Source organism: Capronia coronata, assembly GCF_000585585.1.
Source record: "Capronia coronata CBS 617.96 chromosome Unknown acBCG-supercont1.1, whole genome shotgun sequence".
NCBI classification, from domain to species: domain Eukaryota; kingdom Fungi; phylum Ascomycota; class Eurotiomycetes; order Chaetothyriales; family Herpotrichiellaceae; genus Capronia; species Capronia coronata.
This window is the reverse complement of record NW_006912893.1, coordinates 2,578,296-2,603,079: the sequence shown is the minus strand read 5'-3', so window position 1 is coordinate 2,603,079 and position 24,784 is coordinate 2,578,296. Positions and strand designations below refer to the sequence as shown.

The following is a 24,784-nucleotide window of genomic DNA, read 5'->3' as shown; positions in this document are numbered from 1 at the left end:
TTAAGCCTTACATACTTGATCTGAAAGTTGGCCGGTAGATGAATAACCGGGAGAGAGGGAGTCAGGTAACTTGTTTATTTGAACACCGCAGCCATGTTAGCATTTTTATCGACACACCCAGACGTTCCCTCGAGTACCTTGGCCTGAAATAGCAAGCAGTTGGTTGCCAGTCGACTCTTCTCTTTCTTCAGTCTCAAGTCACATAAACTTACTTTCTCAGACAGCAAGAGTAGTAACAGAGTTTGGAATCAAGTGGGCAACGGTAGTAACCAGGGTCGATTTCTCAGTCAGGACCTGCTGAGGATCAAATGCGTTCCCAAGCACCTAAATCACTTCCCATTCGCAGCAGCACCGTTGGACCCTTTCTCTTCGTCGTTGATGATTTTCTCCAGCTCCGCCCTCTCGCCCGACGTCTCGACCATATCTCTAAACACGCCGCCTTCCTTCCTCATCAGGTTGGCAGGGGTGTCGAATTCGACGGCCTTGCCTTCGCCGAGGACCAAGATGCGGTCGAAATCGGCGATGGTGCTGAGCCGATGGGCGATGACGAGCAGTGTGCTGTCGGTAAATTCCTCGCGGATGCTGCGCTGGATGAGGGCGTCGGTCTCCATGTCGACGGCGCTGGTGGCTTCGTCGAGGACCATGATTTTGGGCCGGGACACGATGGCGCGCGCGAGGCACAGCAGTTGCCGCTGGCCTTGCGAGAGGTTGAGTCCGCCTTCGGAGATCTTGGACGATAGCGAGCGGAAGATGTTTTTGTTGGGGATCGGATTGATGGTCGGTGTATGATTTGTCGCTTCTTCATTGTCGGTAGGAGTGGCGCTGCCGCTGGGCACGACGGATGACGGATTAGTGCTGGTGGTGACGGCGGAGGGAGAGGCGATTAGGTGGACTCGGGCAAGCGCTTCACGGAGTTCCGTGTCGGAGTGCTCGTTGAAGGCGTCGAGGTTGCTGCGCACCGTGCCTGAGAACAGGACAGGGTCTTGCGGAATGATGGCCAGGCGGGATCGTAGGTCGAACAATTTGATGGTGGAGATGTCGATGCCGTCGATGACGATGCTGCCGGACTGGGCTTCGAGGAAGCGGAACAACGCAAGCGTCAGGGATGATTTGCCGGCTCCGGTACGACCTACCACGCCGACGCGCTGGTTGCGCGCCACACTGAAGGTCACGCCTTTCAGCACGGGCGGCAGGTCTGGAGCGTAGGTGACGACGAGGTCGTGCACTTCCAGTTTGCCTTCTGTGGGCCATGCCGCGGGAGCGTCGGCGCCGCCTTGATTCTCGATCGTGATTTGGCTGTATTCGACGATGCGTTCGGTCGCGTTCATGTCCAGCTCCACGTTGGAGTATTGTCGAAGCACCCAGATGACGCCTTCCGAGAGGCCGAGAGCAAAGCTCAACGCAAATCCCGCCAGAGACGAGTCGATGGACGTGATGCTCACAATCAGTGCCGCTGTGATGGCCGCAAATACTGCGCCGACCATGTTCAAGCGCCAGCCCATCCAGCGGTTGAAGAGCCACAGGTGCCAGTATGCCCGACAGTGCTTGTCAATGCGGGCAAACATCCTGTCCAGGTATGCGTCGGCCTTGTCAAAGGCACGGATCGTGCCGATCCCCATGAGGACGGATCCGAATTGCTCGAAAACGGGCGACTTCGCGTTACTTTCCAGTCGTTTGACTTCGCGAGCCCCTGACAGGTACCGAACTGCGTAGATGGTCGAAATGACAAGCAGTGCAATGGCAAACACGATCATGAAAGGCGACACAAAAACGGCTGCAATCACCACGGACAGAACCTGCATCATGTTGTGCAACATGAAGGCCAAATCCATGGAAATGCGCGAGTCGAGCATGTTGAAGTCCGAGGTGAACCGATTGAGTATCCGGCCAAGGGGCACCGTGTCCAGCCAGCGCAGCGGCGCCCGGAGCACCGCGAAGGCCAGCTTTTCGAAGAGCACCTTGGATGCGCGGATCGAGGCAAGAAACACGCAGAAGTACCGCACTGTCCCGATCACCCAGGCCAACAGGGAAATCCCTAGGTAGACGCTCAAATAGTATCGCAGGTCCGGGTCGAGCTCTGTGGCTGCAAGTCGAGATTGTACATGGTGCAGAGCTCCCATGGATTGTTGCAGCAATCGACCATGGAGGAGTGATTCTGTATGATAAGATCGTGTCCAGATGCTGATCCAGTATGAACGGGCCAGATAGACAGCCACCCAGAGGCCGAAGACGAACAAGATGAAAAGCCAGTAGCTGAAGCCACCACATGCTCGAATATAAGCCGCGTAGATCTGGTATTTGATGGCACCCGTCTCTCGGCCTTCGTCTTCGGTAAACTTCTTGGGAGCGCTGGGCTGCTGAGAATCATTCAAGTCGGCTCGAGAGCGTCGGCGCGTGATATCTTCTCCTACGTCGCTGAGAGCTGATTTCCTTCTTGACCGCCTTGATTGATTGGTGAGTAGTTTCTGCAGCCCACCGCCGTCGTCGATGGCGAGGGCTTGCTCGCGATCGACTGCTTCCTCCTCTTTTTCTTGTTCCTCCAGATCTTGGGCTAGAAGAGACCCAAGCTTCCCGCTCCGACGCAAGTCTTCGGTTTTGCCTGCTTCTTCGACCGTGCCGTTCGTCAGGAGAACACTGTAGGTTGTCTTCGGCAGACAAAGAGCGGCATGATGGGTGACTAGAATCCTTGTCCGGCCTCGTCCGAGTTCTCCCGTCAAGGCCTCCTCGAAGAGATGTCTCCCAACATGGGCATCGACTGCAGAGAAAATGTCGTCCAGAATTAGAATGCCGGCTCTGGAGTACAACGCCCGCGCAAATGACACACGCCACTTCTGGCCGCCACTCAGATTGATGCCGTTGGCGCCAATGTCGGTGAGTTCGCCATCTTGAAGCATTTCCAGGTCTTTTGTGAGGGCGCATGCTTGAAGCACCTTCTGGTACCGGTCGTTATCCAGGGGCAAGCCGAACAAGATATTGTCTCGGATGGTTGCATTTTCGATCCAAGGTATCTGAGCCACAAAGGCAATTGCAGACGGGATGATCCAGTTCCCCTTGTGGGCCTGGGCGTCGTGTCGTTCAGATGTGGGTGGTGCTCTCGGAACGACTACTTCGCCTTCCAGGACATCGGCCTCACCAATGATGGATGCGAGAAGTAAGCTCTTGCCAGATCCCGTGCGGCCAGATATCACGCTCAGTTCGCCCTTGGGGAACTCGAGATTCAGATTGCGCAATGTGAAGTGGTCCGTTTCTTGCTTGTGATCGTCTGAGGGCCAGGCGACTGTGGCATTCCTGAAGGATACTGTTTCACCAGGTTTGGTAGTCTCCGTCCGGTCAGGTGCATCAAGATACTCCTGGACTCGTCTGGCTGACACAACAGCATCCATAAGATCCGTTACCATTTCTGGAATGACGGCCAGAGTCATTTCGATCGCCTCGTAGACTGAAATCGTGGTGAAAGCTACAGAGGCCGTCAACTCCTTATTGATTAAAGCGTAAGTCGACAAGGAGATCGCTGCGAGCATGACAGGTCCAAAAATCCAGATGCTTAGCAAAGTGGTATCGTAGACGAAGACTTGCCATTGCGTCTTCAGCTCTTTTCTTCTGGTATCGAGTATCTTTTCGTACCAGTTTCGCTCCAGAGCACTGAACTTGATCTGCCGAATTCCCTGGAGTGCTTCAGTCACCACAGCCATCTTTTGATCGCGTTGTTTCATTAATCTCTCCTGGGCATTTGCATACCGACGAGAGGCGATGATGTTGATTGGCGTGATGATGACCGGCGCGACCAACCCTGCCAGCAGTGGGATTGGACCGATCAGTTTCGCCAGGAACCAAAAGGCAAAGGCCAGTTTGACCACAGAACCAAGGATGATGTAGTTGAACGTGGCAAAATCCGCGATTCTCTTCGCATCGACACCAACCAGGTTGATGGTGCTCTGTCTGGACTTTTGGAAATCTTCATCCTCGTCAGCGGGAGCAGTCAGATCTTCACCCTTTTGACCCGCGTTCTCGTTCACCACGGTTTCGCCGTTTAGAGCGTTGCCAGTCGGCGCCGTCGGTTCGTGCTTCTTGCCAGCACCTTTGACATCTTTTCGTTTGATGGCCTTGCCAAAGACCACAGCTGCTAACTGCTCATAGATGGGGACACCGATTTTCATGAAGACCACAAAGAACATCCAAGCCTCCAGCCAGGACGAAAAGGTGACGGCCGTACCGAGCCCGATGACCAACAGCCATGACGTGAGAGCCACATTTTCTCCCTGATCCCGAGCTTCCAGCGCACGCAGAATGAAGTAGAGCGCAATTTGGGGAAGGAAGTTAGTGATAGAGCAGACGATTTGAAAAGTCCACTGTTGGATGAAGGCCCATTTGTGCGACAAGAAGAGGGTTTTCCATAGCTTGTCCTTCCTTCCGACGGCCTGAAAGCGTTGTCTCAACTGTCGTGAGCGTACTTCGTGATCTATCTCTGGAAGATCATCGTAGTCAAGCCCCCTATTCTTGACCGCATAAGCGAGGATTGGGGAAGGCCATGAGAAGGTGAATTTTTCGAGGACAGAGACTGTGTTCTGACGATCGACGGGTTTCCCGTGCCAAAATACATCTGGGCGACGGGGAATGGAGAGACTAGCAAAGACAAGGAGCAGTCCACAGACCAGTTGGACGATTGAGAGGATCAGATGAGCATTGGTTGGCAGCGGGCTGACGTTAGATTGCCACAGCGATATGTTCTCAACGGCCACGGCCACCACAAGGGAGAGAGCAGAGGCGCCCGACAAAAGCCCTAGATTGTAGCGACGTAGGGAGGAGGGGGTAAAGGAAATGGCGACTGCTTGGAAGAGTAGCAGCAACTGGTCACTGTCAGCACAAGAATATAAACATGAACATGTAGATGGGAGATTGCGTACCCAAGTTGTAAACTGAACCCACTGCTCGATTGTGAGTGACAGTTGCGGACGAGTAGTGGTCAAGACGGCAGTGGCCAGGGCATCAAGACAAGCGACAGTAGATATCAGGACCAGCAGCAAACGCGGAATAAAATCAGAATAGGCCTCTTCAGATTCTGCGGTGGCTATACCATCTTCATCCTCGTAGTGATCCGACGTGCTCTGATGCTGGTCTTTCCTCGCCCGCACCCTCGCGAGGTACTGGGACAGTGCAGGGACCGAGAATGCTGCAACCAGTACCAGACAGGCTATGGATATTGCCACGGAAGTGCTCGTGTGATGGGCGGCGGTGCTTGAGTCCATCTCCAGGGACAACTGATCAACGTCCTCCTTCACTCAGATTGTAGAATAGGCGCAGGACAGCATGCCATTGATCGCGGCCAGTAAAAGCCAAACGACGTTCAGAGATGGAAGAAGGGTTCAAACTCAGGATTTCATCTTGGGCCGAAGGTGGCGAGCCTATGACGATAGAATTCTAACGGGGTGTGATGATGGTGGAGCTCAGCGTCGTTGGTGGAACAGGCAGTCTTTTTGTGCTGCAGCTGCGGAGAGAGGATGAGGTTCATGCAATTGAAGGGATCTTTCTGCAAAGATTGTCAGAAATTGCAAAGAGAAGTTGTGCTGGAATATACCACCTCCTACTGACTGACCTAGAGGCTAAGTCGTGGATCCCCGCGATATAGTCGACCAGCATCCCCCCTGGTTGGTACCTACGTCGGCCTTCTTCGTACTCGGGAGGCTAGCAAGAAAAAATTGGACGTATAGAAATGCTGCTTTTGGAGAACAAAAAGAGAATCAAAGTTGGAGATTGGCGATGTCAGGGATCATGTTGCATTAGCAGCTTGTAGCTCCCTCCACTTGGTGTTTGGCACTCAATCAGCCCTTCAATGGCTTCAACGGGCGTCAGAGCGGTCAGCAGAATGAGTCAACGCAAGAGAGGACAGAAAAAAAGGACATAAAAAATAGGGAGCAGTGTATTGTTTGGTTGTTGTATATGCTCATAATAGACATGTATTCGACTGTCGACCTTTGCGCCTTCAAGCACTATATAACCATCACATGCGTCTATACAAATTCAATCACCTCGTTTACCCTCCGAAATTGGGCGCATCTACCAATCACTCCGAGTCAATCACCACGACCTCGGCCTCTGCCGCTCCCACATTTTCAACCTGGAGCATGTCGTTTGCATTGACATGAGTCACATATGCTCCATCCCCCTCTTTCAAGACGGCGTCTTCGCGTCCGTCCAACCGTATGCTGGATTTTCCACCCTTCGTCTCCGGTAGGTGGACGTACACTTTCCGATCCGATTTGGATGTCACTACATCCCCAGCACCAACCTTGTAGTGGAATGTCTCACCAGGCGGGATGATGCCGGCACTGAACACGACGTCGGCATGGATAGGGATGGTGCCTTCCTTGGTGGGCACGGCAGCCTTCTCATCCTCCAAGGTGGCATTGGGACCCGCCTTCAACGGAGTGATGATGTTCACAAAGCCCTTGCGCTTGTCTTCCTCGGGAAATGTTCTGGTATGGTAGGTGGGAGGCAAGTTTCTCTTCCAGGGCAGAACCCAAATCTGTAGAAAATGTACCCAGTCCCGATCGTGTTCGTTGTATTCGCTGTGCGAGATTCCCCGGCCACCCGTGGTAAATTGGACGTCGTTGCGGTGTAGCCGCGAGAATGTGTTCTTGTCATCGGCTTCTGCGCCCTTCTTTTGCATCGAGTCGCGGTGAGTCAGCTCGCCAGAGAGAATGTAGGAGAAGATCTCGGCATCCTTGTGGAAGTGGGTTGGGAACCCTTCACCGGCTTGGACTCGGTCTTCGTTCAAGACGCGGAGGGATCCGAACTGGACATATCTGGGATCATACCAGCTGGCGAAGGAGAAGGTGTGCTTGGTGTCGAGCCAGCCGTGGTTGGCTGTTCCTCTGGTCTTGGAGGGACGGGGAACGATCTTTGCGTGGGTCAAGTTGGACATGGTTGTTTGCAGGATTCTGGATGCTGTCATATGAGAGTCTGCGCTGTTGTTGTGGCTGTTGTTGTGGCTGTCGCTGAGTAGGTAAATAGCTGCTATGATGGCAATAACGGCTGTCACTATCGTCAAGAGTGTTGTGGATTTTGGATGGAGCAGATTCGACAACATGGAGGAGAATGCAGAGATAAATACTTAGACCTGAGGGAAAGCTAGAGGGCGAAAGACGAGACCAGAACAACCTCGAGCTGCATTATGAAAAGCGTGGTCAGAACCGACGAACGTATTGTATGCCAATTGATAGTAAAACGAGAACTGTAATGGCCGTGTTCGCATTATACAATCATTGTGTAAGCGAGAGGCAGCTTTGTTGAAGGAGGAGAATTTGGCTTGCAAATTGGAGGTGCAGAAGCAGCGGGGATGGAGAGTGGACGGGGAGCGCAGGCACGCAGGCTGACCAACAGATTACTCATGACATCACTTGCTCCTCCGCCAATCGGCTTCCGGTAGCGCTTTTCCGCTTTCGTCTTCTTGAAGTAGTATGCCAGTGCTAGGTATATGCTCTGTACTAGTACTACGTATTGCACAACTTGCGCTGCTCTTTCGCATCTGTCAGCGGCCAAGCGGTAATTCGTGCTGCAACTCTCATTCCCACTATGCGCGCTGGTCGTGTTGATGAAGAGACACATCGTCGACAACCCATTTGTCAAGCCCGAGAACCAATCCTGGGAACTGTCGCCTCCAGCGTCCCTCCAGCGATCCATCTCTCCTCCTCCCACGAATAGGCATCGTCAAGAAGACGAGGGGAAGAGAGCAGAAACCCAGTCCAGCTCTACTCTCATTGCCACTCCAGCGTCCATCAAGAACGGGAAGTCAGACACTGCTGCAGTCGAGGCGGGCGAGATCCAAATCGACGACCATGTCTCTTTCTTCTCCGTCAAGCTCCTTGCCGCAAGGCGCCCTGAAATCAAGGGCCAGCCTCGCCTTGCCCACGACCAATGGCTGGAACTTTACCGGCGGAACCTGAACGACAGGGGGCACCACTTTGTAATTCACCAGCACGATCATCCGGTCGCCGGGACACACTATGACCTGCGGCTGCAATGCAATGCTACAAGCTCCATCAGTTTCGCCATCATGTACGGCCTTCCCGGTGACCCCAACAGCAAGAGACTCAACCGAAACGCCACCGAGACTCGCGTGCACAATCTATGGAACCACCTGCTTGAAACGGCATCCCATGAGACCGGAACCATGCTTCTCTGGGACACTGGTGAATATACCGTACTCCCATACCCAGCTTCCGGCGCCAGGACTGCAAACAACGAGACCGACACGTCGACAAATTCAGATTCAGACTCGGATCCGGACCCGGCCAGGGCATACGAAGAGCCCGAACCCGCCAAACTCCATAGCGCTTTCCAGAACCGCAAGATCAAACTACGTCTGAACGGCACACGTCTACCAGGGAATTACACCATCAGTCTCCGCCTCCACCCGGAGAACGATCGGGTCGGTCAACCCGAGCCACCCTCATTCAAACGACGGCGGACCAATCCATCCTCTTCCGCAACAGCACGAAGTCGACGAGCTGGACCTCGCGCTCGACCACAAGCTCAAGTCGACACAACATCAGACTCAAGCCGGTCGTCTTCGCCCGATCATCCAGATCCCGATTCCGAAGACGACGCCCAGAAGAAGCCGACCAGACGGCTTGCACGCACGAACAGCACCGTCCCATCGTTACATCGCACGGCCTCCCCGCCGACACTCACTCGAGTCAAGTCAAGCATTGGACGTCAAATGACGGATTCAAACCCGGCAAACGCATCAACGAAAGCAACCCCCGATAGTCTCAACAACCCGTCCAGCACTCTGCAAGGAGGTATACTTCACGGCAACAACCACGACGACAAGAATACCAAAAGCAGTGCAAAGTCCAACAAAGTCCAGCAATCTGTTGACGTGGATCAAGATGAAGATGCGCAGATCCGTCGGAACAACGCCTACCCGGGCGCCACCAACAGCATCAACAGCATCCACCAACGCCGCTGGTTCTTGTCCCTCGACCGAGCGGCCAGCGGATTTCAGCCGACCAACGAAATGGCTTTTGGCCGTCGCATTTGGGAACGCTTCCCGATCGGGACAAGGATCCTGGGAGACGCTACGAGTACTACCCAAGGCAGACCTCGAAACGCACAGTCTTCCACGTCGATGCCAACATCAATGTTGGCCAACGGTGCTGGAAATGCCGAAACCAATACACACAACGGCCGTTCTCGGCGGGAAGAAGGAGAATCATTACCCCTGGCCGGCTTTGAGCCCTTCTATGTTCTCGGTCGGGACGTGGAGACGAGTATTGTCACCGGCCGCACGGCGGCAGATGTGGCCCGGGACGAGGGATTGGTGGGATACAGGCCGCGCGGAGGGTGGAGGCCGGTCACGGATTGAAATGCTACCTTAGGTAGGTAGTCTAACGAAGCTCGAATACTGGAGAATGACATGTGATGGAGCATACGGGTATATTCCTGCTCTGTTCAAGACGAGGAAATTCTTCAGTTCAATTTCGACGTCCCGGCACCGCCAATCCAGGCCGCTTGGGACTGCTAGCTATGTAGCTAATGTAGATCAGACACCAGCCCGTCCAAATCCTCTTCCGGAAGGACAACCCCCATCATTCCCAATGCTGCAACAAGAACGCCAAATTCAGCCCTGTTGGAATTGGGCATGCCCATGTCAAAAGGTTCTTTTGCTCCATCTTCTTCTCAGACGCCCTGCTGCGCTCGGAAGGGCTCATAAGCAGCCCCTCTCGGGTGTTGATAAGGCGGAACATAACCACCGCCATGGTTCCCCGGGCCGAGATTGGACAAGGGGACGGCCTGTTGATCGCTGGGTCCAAGATACGGACTGCCCACTCTCTCGTAGGTATAGGGAGTCTTTTCGGCGCGGGTGCGCCGGGCCTCCCTGCTCCCTGGGTTATAGGGGCTACGGCTACTGCAGCAGCAGACAGACAACAGCCAGAAGAAAGCGGCGGCGACGGCGAAGACAGTGCCGATCCAAGTGACGGCCAGGGCCTTTGTGCCTACACTGGAATGGATGCCGTAGTCGTCCTTCAGGGTGTGGTTGAGTGCGGTCCGGAGAATGAGGAAGATGGCCGTGGCGGTGCCGGTGGCGCCTATGGTGGCCACGGCCATGGCGGCGGCGAAGAAGGTGGTGAAGAAGGATCCCCAGCGCGAGAAGATGGCCGAGAAGCCCACGAGGATGGTGAGACACGATGCGGCGAGGGCGGCGGCGTACAACACGAACATGGCTTTGCTGGCGGCATGGTAGCTGTCCAGGCCGTCGCGGAAGGATCTAGGGAGGTAGTCGTCGACGGAGATGCCGGTGTCGTTCAAGCCCCAGACTTCGATGGGGTTGAACCAGAAATACGTCTTGGAGTCGGTGCAGTTGGCATACACGTCATTGCCGTTCCAGCTGCAGTAACTCCTCAAGTATATGGTGTAGTAGTCTTTCATGCCCAAGGCCTGTTTGGCGGCCTGGAGCGCACCTCCGAGTATGGTGGTATTAGCGCCATCTATTTCGCTGGGAAGGTTTGCTGAGGTGCTTAGAGTGAGGTCCGTCAGGTTGATCTAGCCACAGAGTATTGTCAGAGGAGATATCATCGAGGAAGTCGGAATAGGGTCAGGTGTACCTTAAGGAAATATAGATCATTGGTTCCCTTGTCGCCGCTGGACGTGCCGGCGACAAAGAGCAGCACCATGCATACCAGGACGCCGACCGACAGGAGGAATGGCGCTGCTATACAGCATATTCGGCCAGCATTGACCATGTTGGTATGATTGCGAGGAAAGAGAAGGTGTTATGTCTGAGGGTATTTTGACCCAAGTGTAAGCGCACCGCGGTCTCAGCTGCGACGGTTTTTGTTGATCGGATCGAGGACCCTGAGAGGACCAATGCGGGGATATATCGATCGTCGGCCGATGAGGTTGAGGCGGTTCGCAATCAAGGAACAACCACTGTAGGTGAGAAAAGAGGAGGCCGAGTGATTGACAATGTTCAATTTGTTTCGGCAGAATCTCGAAACCGAACTGAACGAGGCCAGGGCTGTTAACAGTAAAGAATAAGTGTAGGAGGCCGAAGCAGTAAGTACTTCAAGTCGAGGGCCGTTTTTAGCTGCGGTCCGGCGCAGGGTCTAGGTGGTGCGGATGGAGAGGAGTGGATGAGCTGGACAAGCTGGCGCGTTTCAGATCTGTGGAAGCAGTCAAAAGAATGAGGACGAGAACAGAGACAGGCAGTAAGGAAAACAGGATTGGGAGTGCGGCTGCTTTATGGCTTAAAGTGAGGCCGATTGCGCGTTCAAAGAGAGCGTTGTCGTGGCACAGTCGAGCTGCCATGATGGCTGCGCATGAAGAGGAGTTGGACTTGGTCATTTCGTGGCTCAGCTCTTACACATTCGCCGCCCACCGCTGTTGCTGCTGCATCTTGTCGGTGATGGATTGCTAGCCCCAGGCGGCTATAATAGCACTTGCCAACTGCAGTGTATCGTGTGCTAAGGTCACTTACGTTGACACGCTGAAGAGAGGCTGAATCACTGATTGACGGTGCTGACTGACGCGGGTGAGAAGATCACCGCATTAGTAGTAGAGGATCGTGCATGGGGTTCCAAGCCCAAGTACATTCCCTCAGCTGAAGAAGCGGTCAATTTGTGGACAGTGATGGAATCGTACAGAGGCAGAGATGCTTAGAAAACCAGAGATATAATGAATGCGAAGGGAGCCGTCTTCAGGATGTAGGTACTAGTACTCTATATCCTCACCTAGTAGTACTAGACATATACTCTTCTGTATATTTCTAGGTACTGGCCAACTGGATCAAGCGTGTATTGCCTGACAATATCTCCCAGCCACCCTGTATCTCTCCATAGGTATTATTAGATACTGTACTCTACTATGCCCGAGTCAGTTGTCCACGCTCGTCACCTCGGTAGGTAAGTAGCGCCGCTTCAACAACCCGATTCGCCTACTTGACATGTAGACAGATACCTAGCTAGATATTGGGCTACGAGCAACAGAACACCATGCGTGTTTCGTGGACTGGCCAGAGTCAAGCAGTGCAGAGACGTACTAATGACTATACCGACACCGACCCAACGGCACGGCGGATACATGTGTGGACGAGGTACGTAAGGTAAAGTACTCTATCTGAGGGTTTCCTAGTACGTGGACGTCAGCCTTCATGTTGCACGTAACCGCATCCACAACAACTCGATATAAAAAGGACCGACGACGAATCTGAAACAGCACAGCCATAGATGTGACTACCTACTAGGTTATTGCGCAATCATCTCTGCTTCTATCACTCCATTATTACCGCTGGGTCTGTCTGTCTCCAGGATCGAAATACAAAAGAAGCCTCTTTTCCCTTCCCAAGTGTCTCGGCCAATGTGTTCTCCTCTGTCCGAAGAAAGCGTTCAAGAAATCTCGACGGGGTGTATTACGCGCAACCAGGTCGCCGGACTGTCCGTCCCTTTGGACACGATCACAACACAACAAAAGTGCGGGGGAATATGGCGAACAGGGCAAAGTAAGAACACAATGCAAACAGAAGCGCAACGTCTCACTCCCAAAGTCCCCGACGACGTCTCCATCGTTCTAATCTGCTTTCGTACAGCTCGACTCATCCGCGATTACTTATTTCCATTCCAGCGTCCAATAGACTGATGTATTCCTGCCTTGCGCCGTCCATCCAATGCCCAGGGGGGTATTCGTCGGGAAAAGAACATCCAGTCGCAGCATTACAGCGAGACTGCTTCACTTCTTGTGTCTCCGATCGTCCATCTAGGCTGGCACTTGGTGTTGTCCTGTACGCAAACATTAGCCAACTGGCTCTCCAGGCGAATCAGCGTATCCGGTGCCACAACTTACCATTGGTTCCAGCAGGAGCTTCTTCCTCTTCTTCCTCCTCCTCCTCTTCGTCTTCTTGCTCATACTCGCCGTGCTGGTCCGCAGGCACCCAGCTGTCACGGTCGCTCTTGAGTGGCTGGTCTTGCCCGCTCAAGTCAACACCCTCTCGCTTAGCGGCGTTGGACTTTCGTCTTTGGCTCAGGGTGCGCGCACGGGTGGACAAGCTAGCATGAACCTGGGCCTTGGACGACACCCAGTTGGTCAGGGCGTCTTCGCAGTCTTGAATGATAGCTTTGGAAGCCTCGTATCCATCATAGGCTTCTCGAGTCTCACCAGGAGTGACCGGAGTGTCGTCGATCAACTCAAGCAAGTGCTTCCCGTATCCGGCGATGATGGCCGTCTTCTCACAATGTTCGCGCACCGCGTCGAATTGGTAGTTGAACGCAGCCTTGAGCTTCTCTCGAGTGATGTTGGACAATTGAGCTTCGGCCACAAGCGACTCGGCCTCAGCGCGGACAAGTTCCTGCTCGAGGACCACGATCCGAGGGCTGTTGGGCTCCTTATACTTCAGCTGGGCGATCTGGTCGGTAATCTTCTGCTTGCGATCACGAGAGGGCTGGACGGAGGCTTCGATGTTGCGGATGGACTTGATCGTGACGCGGTATTGATCGTAACGGTCGACAAATTGATCTTCCAATTCACCAATCTCGTAGATGAGGACCCCGAGTTTGTCGGTCACATCGCTCACATCCTCGTCGCAGCTTTCGCCCCACAGGGAGAGTTGTTGCTGTAGCCAAACGTTAGCTTAGACCACGCGGCGGGGAGTCACGAGGGTGCTCTCGACATGGCACGTACAGCGACTTCCATCCGTTCTCGTGCCACCACCTCCATGCTGCGCATGACGTTCTTCTCCATCTTAACGAGCTGCGAGAGCTTCTTCGCCAGCTCTGGCCCGAAGGCTCCCGCAGTCGACTTTCGCAACGCATGGCCTACGCGTGAGGTCAGCATAGTTCATGTAGCAGGCAGTTGTCAACCCTACCGAAAGGCGATCGGCCAAACAGCCGGCTGCTCTTGGTGGATGAAGGCGGTGGTGGAGGGTTCTCGATCTGAGAAGCTGTGGGCGCGCGCGATTGGCGCATCGAGTATGTGCGGTGCATCTTGACGGAAGGAGGTTGTTGTCACTGAGTAGTCGAAGGAGGTCAGATGAGGGGCTCGTGCTCGTGCTCAGGGGGAAGGTCAGATGGTAGTAGACGACTGCGTGCGCAAGACGACGTGAGTACGATTGGGAGTGGGAGTGGGAGAATGTGATGTTGGAATGATTGGAAAAGACTCTGGAGAGATGCAGTTCTGAGGGAAGTCTGGAACTTGAAGGGGTAGAGACCAAGGTGTTAGGGGACTAAAAAGAAGAGGAATGATGAGATGCAGTAGTAGTGCAGTAGTGGCAGTAGTACCTATGTAAGTAGTACGTAGTAGCAGTACCTAGTAGTGTCATGGGCGCAGGTGGTGACGCTGATGCGATGACGTCTCGGATGGATGCGGGAGCTCCAGTTTCTACCTGGCAGTCAAAGTTGAGAGGTGGCCAGGTTCAGGTTTGTACGTACTACTAGTATACAGAGTAGTACTAGCAGCATCACTGGCACTGGTTCAAAGTTGTTGTTGTTCCTTCAACGCCTCGCACCCTTGGCCACTGACTGCTACTGGGCCACCACCCGTCCGCATCGGCGCATTCCAGCATCTGGTCTGATCGCTTGCCTTCCCTTCTCTGCCCACTCTCAATCCACTTCCTGCTCCCTGCTCCCTGCTCCAGGCTGAGAGAACAGTTCAACCCACAGCTGTGTTCCTGTCACCTACCACCACCTACTCAGCTGTGATACTACTATCGGACCCTTAAACCATGCACAAAAGACCTGACCCCAAAGCCCACATCAGCAACTCTCGCCTTCTGAACAAATAAATACCTGGGCATACTACCTACTAGTGTGGCCTTGCTGACATGAGACCAGCCACAGTTGTCCGTCTCAGCTCCACCGGCACACCACCCGAAGCCTCTTTCTTCTTCCTTACTCTCTTACTATCTCCTCTGCGGGTCGACCGAGCAACATGGATAAGCACGATCTGCATACCGCCCACTTGGGATTGAGTGAGGAAAGGAAAATGCTTCCAGCGGCGCAGGTACAAGGATAAACAGACGACGATCGCCTTCTCGACCTCTAGGGATTAGCTGCACCTAAGGAACCTTTCTGGGGGCGTCCCTAGCCCTAAACTTTGCCCCTAGGCACACAACAACGGACCCTGGACTGGCGCCAGCGTAATCACGGCTCACGATGCAGCCGGGATGCATCTGTTGGGTCTTCTAAGCGCAATTGCACGCAGCTTGTGGGCTCGGGTTTCGATCTCGTTGTCAAAGCAACAAGCCGCTCACGTCATTGACATGCATTTATTCACACAGATTGTCGTGGCCCAAACACTGGCAATAATGACAGCCACCTGAAAGGGAGCTTGCCGAGTTACGGGTCCCCGTCTCCATACAATTATTATTTCATCATCACAACTGGGGAGTTTGGATTATTGGAATGATTCGATAGCTCGGAAAAGGACAGATGCTGCACATGCACAGCCCCATGAAAGGCTCCCCAGGCTTCGACGGTGCATGGTCCCCTGAGATCGATCTGTGGCAGGCAGAGGATGGGAGGCTCTCTATCTGTACTCATCAGCTCGCCCTTCGTCATCTCATCTCCAGTTCCCCTGGTTTCCACCTGCTCTGCTCAACTCCAAACTCCACCAATTAATGCTCGTTAATAGTACAACAACTGGAGAAGCAGGGGTCTGTCTATACCCGAGAATCGAATTATGTGCAAGTCCTGTCAAGAGTCTTGTTTGCACTATCTGTCGTCAGATACAAGATCCCTGATCCACGTGGAAGTCGAACTGGGCGACATGGACAACCCGACAGACTCTCGAAGCCTTCTAGTCCGCCACGCCTGTTGCTGCGCGCGCCCTCCAAGCCGCTTGTCATAAGGCATGATCCTGCGTTTGCGCTTGACCGCTGCAAGCTCTTTCTTGTCCTTCACCACCACGCTGGAACTCGCTGCACCACGACTTCGGCTGTTGTCCTTATCAACATTCTGCCGTCTGCGTTCTCGCGACCTACTTGTCCCCGCGGCCTTGCTGTTAGATTGACTCCGCTCTGAACGACCTGCTCCGCCTTGTAGCGAACGCCGTGTAGAAGCTCGCCTTCCCGAAGCCGTCTTGGGCTCGTCGACGTCGACATCGGATTCGTCGTCCGGTCCATCTTCCAGATCGCCTTCGTCCGACACCAGACCATTGGTCTCGTAATCCGAGTCTTGGGAATCATCGATCTCGGGGACTGGTGCCGTGCCGTATGCAGAACTCTCAGAGTCATCGCCTTGCCGAAGAAGAACCCGGTCGAAACGATGGGTAGCAAGGGGACTCTCGACGACAGGTCTCTTCCTCTTCGGATGGCGAGACAACGGGGACTGGCTGCTGTCCACGCGGGCCAGCTTGCTGACTTTCTCATCCGCCAGCTTGTTCGCACCTGTGGTTCGGGCGAGCCGTTCGGAGCCGGCTGGAATCAGCCTCCGAGCAGTTGATGGCCGTTCGCCCGGTTCCCAGAAATTCCTCACTACCGACTCGGGGTAGTTATAGTTGTACAGCAGTTCCTCGCCTGCCTTGACAAAGCGCTTCGCGAAAAGCCCGACACGTACCACTCCGCTGCACAAGAGCTTCTTGGGTTCGACGTTGATGTTCTCTTCGAGTTGCGAATTGTTCATGAATCTCATCTTGTTGCCGTTGTTGGACGCATCGATCTCCTGGCCCTTGTTGATGACGAACAGATATTCCTGATTCAGGACGTGGTACATAGCCCCTCGTCGATCGCCCTCCGAAATACTGACAATCTCTCCTGTGTACTCACCGATGAATTCGCCGCTGGGGATGTCCGCCCTGCTGTAGAGGCCATAGCCCTGGACTTGGCTGGGTGCCTTGCTGGTCGGAGCTGGCAGACCCAGCTGAATCCGATTGTTCCTGCATCGTCCTCGCCGAATCTCATCTTTGTACTTATTGGCTGAATCGAGGACTTCGACAACGCCACATTTGCCACATAACGACGGGTCGCACTCGCGGTTGAGCTTCCAACATTCACACCGGCTGTCTTTGAAGCAGATCTTGCTCCCGCGCGTGGTGCAGCTGCAGCCGCGGAAGCGTCTCTTGCATGAATCGTCACACCCGCAGAACCTCTCACAGTGCACCTTACTTCGGGAGCAAGTGCAGGCTGGGTTGGTGTGGCAAGGTCCGTCATGGGAGCAGGGCATGAATGGCGGTCGTTGGTCCAGCTCGGCACTTCTCGACACATCAATCATCGGAAGCGGTTTCTTCTTTTTCCGCATAATATTGTGATGCCGCGGGGCAGCACTGCTGTCAGACGTCGCGCCAGAATCTGGCAGTGGATGTGGGACAGAAGCTATGTAGAAGATTGTATAGTTGAACACCATGAGACAGCTCACATCTTTGATGATGCGAGAGATGAGACATGGTCCTCGCTTGTTGTTGAGGTAGAATCCGATCAGCTTGTCGACCAACAACTTTTGTGACTGTGACATGAAAGGCTGAAACTTGACTTCTGATATCTTGATGTCCCGCCGGCTGGTGACGTCCCAAAAGCAGGACGAGCTGCAGAGCTCGTTGTCTGCCAGAACCTGTCTACCCTGGCTCACTAGGCGGCTCTCGCCCCCAATACTTCCATCACGCTGCCGTCCTATCAAATGGGACAGCTTCTGGGACGGATCAATACAAAACACCCCACAGGTATGCTTCGTGTTATCCTTTCGCGGACGAATCGGCAGCGACATGAACTTGCGGAGGTTGTGATCTTGCTCCTCATCATTGATATAGGCTTTGAATTCTTCGGCGTCTTTGGCGCCGTGGTCTTCATCGTTTGGCTCTTCGTATGAACCGTGATCTGGACAATGATGGCGGAAACATATCACACAGAAATTGGGAGATCTCTTCGCCATAGCCTGAGGATCCTCGTACCGTGGTTGTAAGAGGCCACCGATCGCGACGTGCCACAAACTCACTCCGGTCCGCTGGTGAAAAGCATGAGCGGCCAGGCCTGCAAGGGCAAGGCTTCGGTCGTCAGGCTTGGGTAGACTGTTGAACGTCTCGCTGAAATGGGTCCACCTGCTTTCCGGATCTGCAAGCTCACAAGTCCGGCATCTGCGCATTTGCTCCTCCCTCCACGCTCTGGCTGACTCGGCAGGCCATGGATACGTAAGTTCACGGTCCGGATCAAAGTGGTCCTGCGTGAAGAAGTACAGCACGTCGCTAGTTTTGATGCCCAGGCACACAAAGAGTTCTTCCGCCCAGGGTTTCCACAACCAGACCAGTTCTTGACAATGCCGTTGCGATCTCAAGCCAGGATAGTTGTTGTTGAATCTCTGCTCGAGTTCGGCATACTTTTCGGTCGCATCTGGATCTTGGATCTCATCTTCAGCGTCGTAGGGTCGATATTTAGCTGTACGATAGTTCGGGGCAAGAAAGCTGGCCGAGACACGCCCGATGGACTTGTACTTAGGCAGGAGAACGCCTCCAGTCCAGAAGGGGTGCTCAGATGCTCGTATCGCCGTCAACTTCTTGCTGTTTAGCTTGTCTTGCGGTTTTGCTTGCCCGTGCAAGTCTGGTTTGCAACTTGCATTTGCGGCAGACCTCCGCTCCGCAGTAATCGCCCTAAAAGGATCTTGAGCTGGCGATGCTAGCCTGGGTTTAGAGTAAGTCTTCATATCGATTGATGCCTGCCTCAGATCCCCCTGCACAGACATCTCTCGCCATGCCTGGAGCTGCTTCTGCACTTCCTCCATCAGGGATTCAAACTCTTCAACTTTCGCTTCAATCCCGGTATGGAGACGAGGTAAGTTCAGCAATCCAGATTTTTCGTTATCGTCAACAACTTCATATCCATGTTCGCTGGTATGCGCCTTCTTGTCCCAGCCGAGCTGGTCAAATAGGAAATCTACATACTCAAATATGGACATATCATCCGGCTTCGGCGATAGGGGATTGTCCCGACGATGTTGTTCCATTTGTTCCCTGCGCAGTAACGCCCTATCTCTGGGTTGTCCGTTAGGGATATAAGGTTTTGGTGTCGAGCCATCGCGGTCCGAATTGCTACGTGGGTTGTCATTGCGCAAGCCCGACTCTTGCTCGGAAGAACCTGCATCCGCCTGGGAGTCTTCCTTTACCATTTTCGCAGCTGGGAGCTTCAAAGTTATCACCATCGACTGCCGCTGTATAGTCTGTGGGATTTGTGCAGGCTGTGCCGATTGTACGGACTCAACCGGTGTTGCGAGTTGCGCGGGTTGCGCGGGTTGCCCAAATCGAACAGGACGAAAGGCTTCAGCACGCTGAAGCGAGTGGATCGAGTGGGCAGGCTTTCCCAGCATTGCGGACGATACTGGCATTGGATAGGCAGGAGCTTGCGAAGAGGGAGACGAGGTCATTGAATATATGCATCCCCGGTCTCCTCGCTGCCTGCACTGTCCGCAAGGTTTGGCGCCGTCACATTTGAGTTTGCCACGGATACAAGCAATACAGGTTGACTTGACAGCATCTGTTCTGAAATTCTGCTGCGGTTGAGGAGGCTTTAGAGGACTTCCGAGACTGTCTACTCGCCCACTCGACCTAGACTGCGATGTAATAGGCGGCGAGTAGATGGATGCTCGTGAAAATGTTGGAAAGACCACCCTCGAACCGCTTTGCGGTGGTGCGTGGTACTCATTCACCGCTGCAGCCTGAGACGTTTGACGTAATGGAGAGACATCTTCACTTGGAGTGGGGCTCGCTTGTGCAGGCACGGCCGGTCGACCGATGTACGGCATGACATGTATGATCGTCGACCGGACAGAGTCTCTTTCCGACCCTGACACTCCTTCTAGAGAGTGCGATGGTGAATAGGGTGGCCTTGGTGATGGCCTTGGTGGTGCAGCGAAGGGACCGCTTCTGCTGGCACCCGAGGATACTGACTCTCTTGTCAGATCAACAGATTGGCGCGGCGGCCCCGGCGGCCCCGGCATTCGGGACCTTGGAGCCTCATCCTCAGAATCGCTCAGAACAATGACCTCGCTAAGCCCGTAGGCGTGAAGCTGGCGAAGCGCTTGTGCACGAGAGGGTGGGCGAGTATGCTGAAAGTCATGTGCAAGAAGTCGCTGTCCAGACGTCCTGGGATTAGAAGCGGTGGAGTATCGATTGAGTTCGCTCATCTTGGGTCATTGTTATGGTGTTTCCTTGTGATACGAGCACGCGTCGTGTAACGCGGGTTCGGAGAGGTGATAGTGGTCTCCACGGGCTCCTTCGAGAGGGAAAAATCAAACGTATGCAATTTGATTGAATCAACAAGGCAGGTGAGTCGGCCAGCTACCGGAGGCTTCGAACCCAAGGCAGATTTGGCCAACAATATCCTGGCGGTAAATGAATGGCTGTTCCGTAGTAGAGAGCAAGATGAGGTTCAAGTTGAAGTTGCGCCTTCCTGCTTTGGGAAAAAGCTTGGCACCCGCAGCCTTGAGACCGTGACAGCCAAATCAAGCACAATTATGTGTCTGACGAAATCTACAGCCGGCAACCACCGAGATCTACCACCAAAAGCCGTCAGACAGATGTTGAAGGGTCGTCAGACAAAGGTAGATAATGAAATGCCGCTTTACTAGTAGTACTATACCTCTGTACCGAAGATTTTCCTTCCAGTCATAACACGTTGATTCTGTCTGGATGATCTCGTCTCATCAAGTCCCGTAACCTATGCTCGGCCCTCCAGTGACATGTGTCCTCGATGTAAGATCAATTGACGAATTCCGCAAAAGTATGGTTCCGCTAATTCAGCCCCTCAGTCCGAAGGCATTTGTCTCCCTGTCACGGCGCTCCAATGTGTTCAGCTCAATGGAACACTGCTGGTGCTAGCAGGCCAGGGACCCCATTTTCAGATCTATGACCAGCATGGCCAAAAACTCTTGTCTAGGCGGGTCTTCGACGCCGAGCCCGTACATGGCATTAAGGCCGGTGCAGACCCTGACGTACAAAGCAAAACGCACAGTATCACCGTTGTCCTCTGGGGCGGAACCCTAGTGAGGTCTGGATCTTTGACGCCCCTTGATAAAAACGACGGTAACGAATTGATGGAACTCGATCTCTCTTTGTCGGGTGAACTCACGTCGCCAGACTGGGTGCTGGATGTTGAGCTGCTTCCCTCGAGCATCCTTCTGCTGACGGCGCATAATGTGCTTGTCGAAGTGCCCACAACAGCAGAATCTCACCTCAAATCATTACGCCACGACAGTTTGCCCTTCCTAAAGGGACCTGGTGCCTTTTTATACTCGGGAAATCTATGCGTGGCCAACGCAGAGCTCATTATAGTGGCATCCGGCACGGTGTTTGGAGAAATCTTGGTTTGGACCTGCTCGAAGAAAAGCAATGAGCACGAATGGACACCCATAGTAAGACATGTCTTCCATGGGCATAGGGGCTCTGTCTTTGGCGTGGCTATCTCCCAGCGTATCGACCTGGAAGGACACTATGTACGTCTATTGGCGAGTTGCAGCGATGACCGCACAATCGGGCTCTGGGATATTAGTGACTGTGACGAGCTAGTCCAGCCTCCTTCTTCAAGCATCGCTTTGATAGAAACTGGTTTCGGGAAACCCACACGGGCAGAGCAATCTCAACTAGCGTCTGCCTGGGGTCACCAATCGCGTGTTTGGGGCGTCGAATTTGTCTCCCAAGAGACCACTGAAGGTCACTCTCGAGTACTCCTATCTTCCAGAGGTGAGGATGGTGCTTTTCAGTTATGGGCATATGACACCCCCAAAAGTTCCTCAAGAGGTACACAGCTGACTGGCTGTCTCCGGTCGATATATCACGATCGACACCACAGCGGCAAAAATATCTGGTCCATGTCACAGCTACGAGTTAAGCAACATTTACTAGCCTGTACCGGTGGTGCTGATGGGCAAATCCTAGTAAGACATCTACAAACCGATGCAGATTGTCTTACTTCATCTCTCACGGTCTCCATGCCTTTCAAAGTGGTGACGGGTTCTTCCCACTCACTGAAACACTATCTAATACTCAATCAACACGAGTGTCTCGCAACAACTGACCTTGGTGAGTTGTTCCACCTGAGGCTCGACAGAGGGCGGCTTGAATTTGATCGGATCTACAAAAGTCCTGCCAAAGGCAGTCTTATGCTTTGTTACGCTGAAGAGCAGGGAATCATTTTCCTGGCACAGCAGGTAGGCGGTCTATCGGCGCTGCTTCCAGATGGAAAGACAATCATACCCATTCCGCTGACCCTTGGATGCGGCATATCGTGGACGCACGTCGCTTCCGAGGTTGCCAGAGGTGTATCATCCCCTACGATCTGTCTGGTGACAGTGCTTGCGGACAAGCAATGCATTATTCTTTGGCTCACACTAGACAATATGACTTTTCGAGTCAAGCAAACAACTCTTCAACTGCCCAGCACTTTCATCATCACCGCCTGTCGTTATAATTCTACCGAGGAGGTCCTCTTGCTAGGTTCACGGGCTGGTGCGCTGGCAGTCTATGATCAGTTGACACATGAGGTGGTAATCTCCAGAGAGCCTTGCTGTCTTCGTCATCTGCACGGTACCGACGTGGTGACTTCGATCACCAGTTTAAACCGAAGCCTGGAGACCACAGCTAATTCTCAAAAGCCAATGATGTCCTTCTTAACCACAGGACGTGATGGGACGTATGCCATGCATGACCTTACCTGGGCGAACTTTCCTGGAGGCAGAACGCCACAGATCACCACCATCCACACTTCTTCACCACCATTTGGCCCTAACATTGAAGGCGCTTATTTTGCTCCTTCAGATCCAACCCTGCCAACAGGACCTCTAGATTTACTACTTTACGGTTTCCGCTCAACCTCCTTCGTCGTGTGGAACGAGACGCAGCAGTCTACAGTCCTGTCCGTTGAATGTGGCGGCGCCCACCGAACCTGGTCTTTCCAAGATTCCCGGGTCTCCATACATAAGACGCTGGACATAGGACAGCTCAATGGCGGAGCAAAGAATTTCGTTTGGACCAAGACCGGCAGAATTAATTGGCACTCAGCACAGGGCCCCAGCCACAGTGTGATCCAGAAGGGTGGACATGGGCGGGAAATCAAGACGATAGCTCGATGCCCAAGCAATTTCAACGGAAATATTGTCGCTACGGGAGCTGAGGACACGACCATCCAACTGTTTTCACTCAAAACTTTCGAGAAGTCACGAAACAGGCTCAATGATACGGGCCCAGTAGGCCAAGGAGACAATACGACGTTCCAGAGGATCGCAACACTAAGGCGCCATACCACCGGTCTGCGATACCTGCTCTTCTCTGCTTCGGGCGACTTTCTCTTTAGCAGCGCCGGTTGCGAGGAGTTCTACGCGTGGAAACTCACGCGTGACGCGCCAATTATCACCATTGGAGTCGTGCTATGGGACATCATGCCCACGACGGAAGAAGATTCAGATGCCAGGATAATGAGTTTCGATTTATTCGAGATACCTGGAGTTCGCATGAACAGACCCCATGAAGGTCATGCCGGCGGTGAAGGCATTCCCGAGGAGCATTCCCCAGTGTCATACATCCTGGGCTTAGCATACTCCAATGGTAAGACCAGGATTGTACGATACAATCCTTCTACGGTCAAGGGCCAAGGGTCATTTGAAACCCTCCGTGACCTTGTGTATGGCTCTTTTTGTGTGATGCAAGCCTTTTTCCTGCCGCCTAGAATGTTCAACCGGCAACCCATGGACATTCAACTGGATGTCTTGTCTGCGGGCACGAACGGGTTTCTGAATCTCAGCTCCGCCGCAGTCGCCGTGGTTACGGACGGATCAAAAGCTGACGGCGCCGTTTCTGTACCATTGCAGGTCCACAAATCACATCAGAGCAGCATTCTGTCCATGGACATTATCTGCCTAGGACCGCAAACATATTTTGTTGCAACTGGAGGCGACGACAACGCCTTGGGTCTTACACTTGTCTCATCAGGTGCATCCTCCACAGCCACTCCTGGCTTGGAAAGCTCCAGCAATAAGGCTGTATCACCTCTCTCTGAACAGCACGGGTGTTCTGGTCCCAGTGGAGACCGGCGTGCATCATCTATCTCAGACGAACAGCACAGGAACAAGACGGGTGCCCGCCGGTTCCGCACCATTATCATCCCACGAGCCCACGCCGCCGCCGTTACAGCACTCAAACTCAAGCAGCTAGCAAGGACATCGTCAAGGGTATCCATCGCCGTGATCACGGCAGGAAACGACCAGCGTGTGAGAGTGTGGATTGTTCACGTTGACATTGATGAAGATAACCCCGTATCTGCCGTACCCAACCCAGGAACTGCACATAACAGCAACAATGTCCATACCACCGGCGTTAACTGGGATGACCCAACATGTCAGGCAATACAGGTACAGCGAGCGGCGAGTTCCTGGACAGCTGTTGCAGACGTGAGTGGACTGGAGGTGGTGGCGGAGGAAGGCTTGACCAGGGACCGCCCAGCCTTTGGGGGAACCGACGGCCCTCCTAGGATTTCAGAAACGGACCGCTCAAATTCCACGGCTGTCCGGGATCCTGCTATAACAACAGGAGAAGACGTTTCCGGCTCTAGTCCGGCATACGGAGCCACTGCTGAGGGAAAACGCACCACTTGTAGTTACAAGATCCTGGTCGTCGGTGTTGGCATGGAAGTATTAAGCGTGAAGTGGAACACGACAGTTGCAAAGGAGGCGTAACTTCGATGATGGAACGATCGGAACATCTACAGTACTACAGTTCGACTGGAACAGTGGAGCTCTATCATACCATGGCGCTATTGAGAAGGAGTGCCTCTTCAGTCGCTCACCGCGGCTTCGTTATATCAATTGTCCTCCCGAGTTGGCCT

General features: G+C 53.6%; 7 protein-coding genes across 7 annotated transcripts; 2 read left to right on the top strand and 5 right to left on the bottom strand.

The window, feature by feature from the left end:
* Positions 1-329: 329 nt before the first annotated feature.
* A1O1_00922 (uncharacterized protein) lies at positions 330-5,246 on the bottom strand (the record flags this gene model as incomplete). The annotated part of the gene is made up of 2 exons (XM_007721837.1): positions 330-4,847; positions 4,905-5,246. 2 exons carry the CDS (start codon positions 5,244-5,246, stop codon positions 330-332), a joined length of 4,860 nt encoding a protein of 1,619 aa, XP_007720027.1.
* Positions 5,247-6,061: 815 nt separating this feature from the next.
* Positions 6,062-6,922, bottom strand: A1O1_00921 (uncharacterized protein; the record flags this gene model as incomplete). Its single annotated transcript, XM_007721836.1, has 1 exon — positions 6,062-6,922. The coding sequence occupies one exon, from the start codon at positions 6,920-6,922 to the stop codon at positions 6,062-6,064; it is 861 nt and encodes a 286-aa protein (XP_007720026.1).
* Positions 6,923-7,591: 669 nt separating this feature from the next.
* Positions 7,592-9,367, top strand: A1O1_00920 (uncharacterized protein; the record flags this gene model as incomplete). The annotated part of the gene is made up of 2 exons (XM_007721835.1): positions 7,592-9,155; positions 9,210-9,367. 2 exons carry the CDS (start codon positions 7,592-7,594, stop codon positions 9,365-9,367), a joined length of 1,722 nt encoding a protein of 573 aa, XP_007720025.1.
* Positions 9,368-9,681: 314 nt separating this feature from the next.
* Positions 9,682-10,745, bottom strand: A1O1_00919 (uncharacterized protein; the record flags this gene model as incomplete). Its single annotated transcript, XM_007721834.1, has 2 exons — positions 9,682-10,545; positions 10,608-10,745. The coding sequence occupies 2 exons, from the start codon at positions 10,743-10,745 to the stop codon at positions 9,682-9,684; spliced, it is 1,002 nt and encodes a 333-aa protein (XP_007720024.1).
* Positions 10,746-12,814: 2,069 nt separating this feature from the next.
* On the bottom strand, positions 12,815-13,976 carry A1O1_00918 (uncharacterized protein; the record flags this gene model as incomplete). Its single annotated transcript, XM_007721833.1, has 3 exons — positions 12,815-13,606; positions 13,675-13,808; positions 13,859-13,976. The coding sequence occupies 3 exons, from the start codon at positions 13,974-13,976 to the stop codon at positions 12,815-12,817; spliced, it is 1,044 nt and encodes a 347-aa protein (XP_007720023.1).
* Positions 13,977-15,701: 1,725 nt separating this feature from the next.
* Positions 15,702-20,093, bottom strand: A1O1_00917 (uncharacterized protein; the record flags this gene model as incomplete). The annotated part of the gene is made up of 1 exon (XM_007721832.1): positions 15,702-20,093. One exon carries the CDS (start codon positions 20,091-20,093, stop codon positions 15,702-15,704), a length of 4,392 nt encoding a protein of 1,463 aa, XP_007720022.1.
* Positions 20,094-20,628: 535 nt separating this feature from the next.
* A1O1_00916 (uncharacterized protein) lies at positions 20,629-24,635 on the top strand (the record flags this gene model as incomplete). The annotated part of the gene is made up of 3 exons (XM_007721831.1): positions 20,629-20,661; positions 20,718-21,648; positions 21,844-24,635. 3 exons carry the CDS (start codon positions 20,629-20,631, stop codon positions 24,633-24,635), a joined length of 3,756 nt encoding a protein of 1,251 aa, XP_007720021.1.
* Positions 24,636-24,784: the final 149 nt, after the last annotated feature.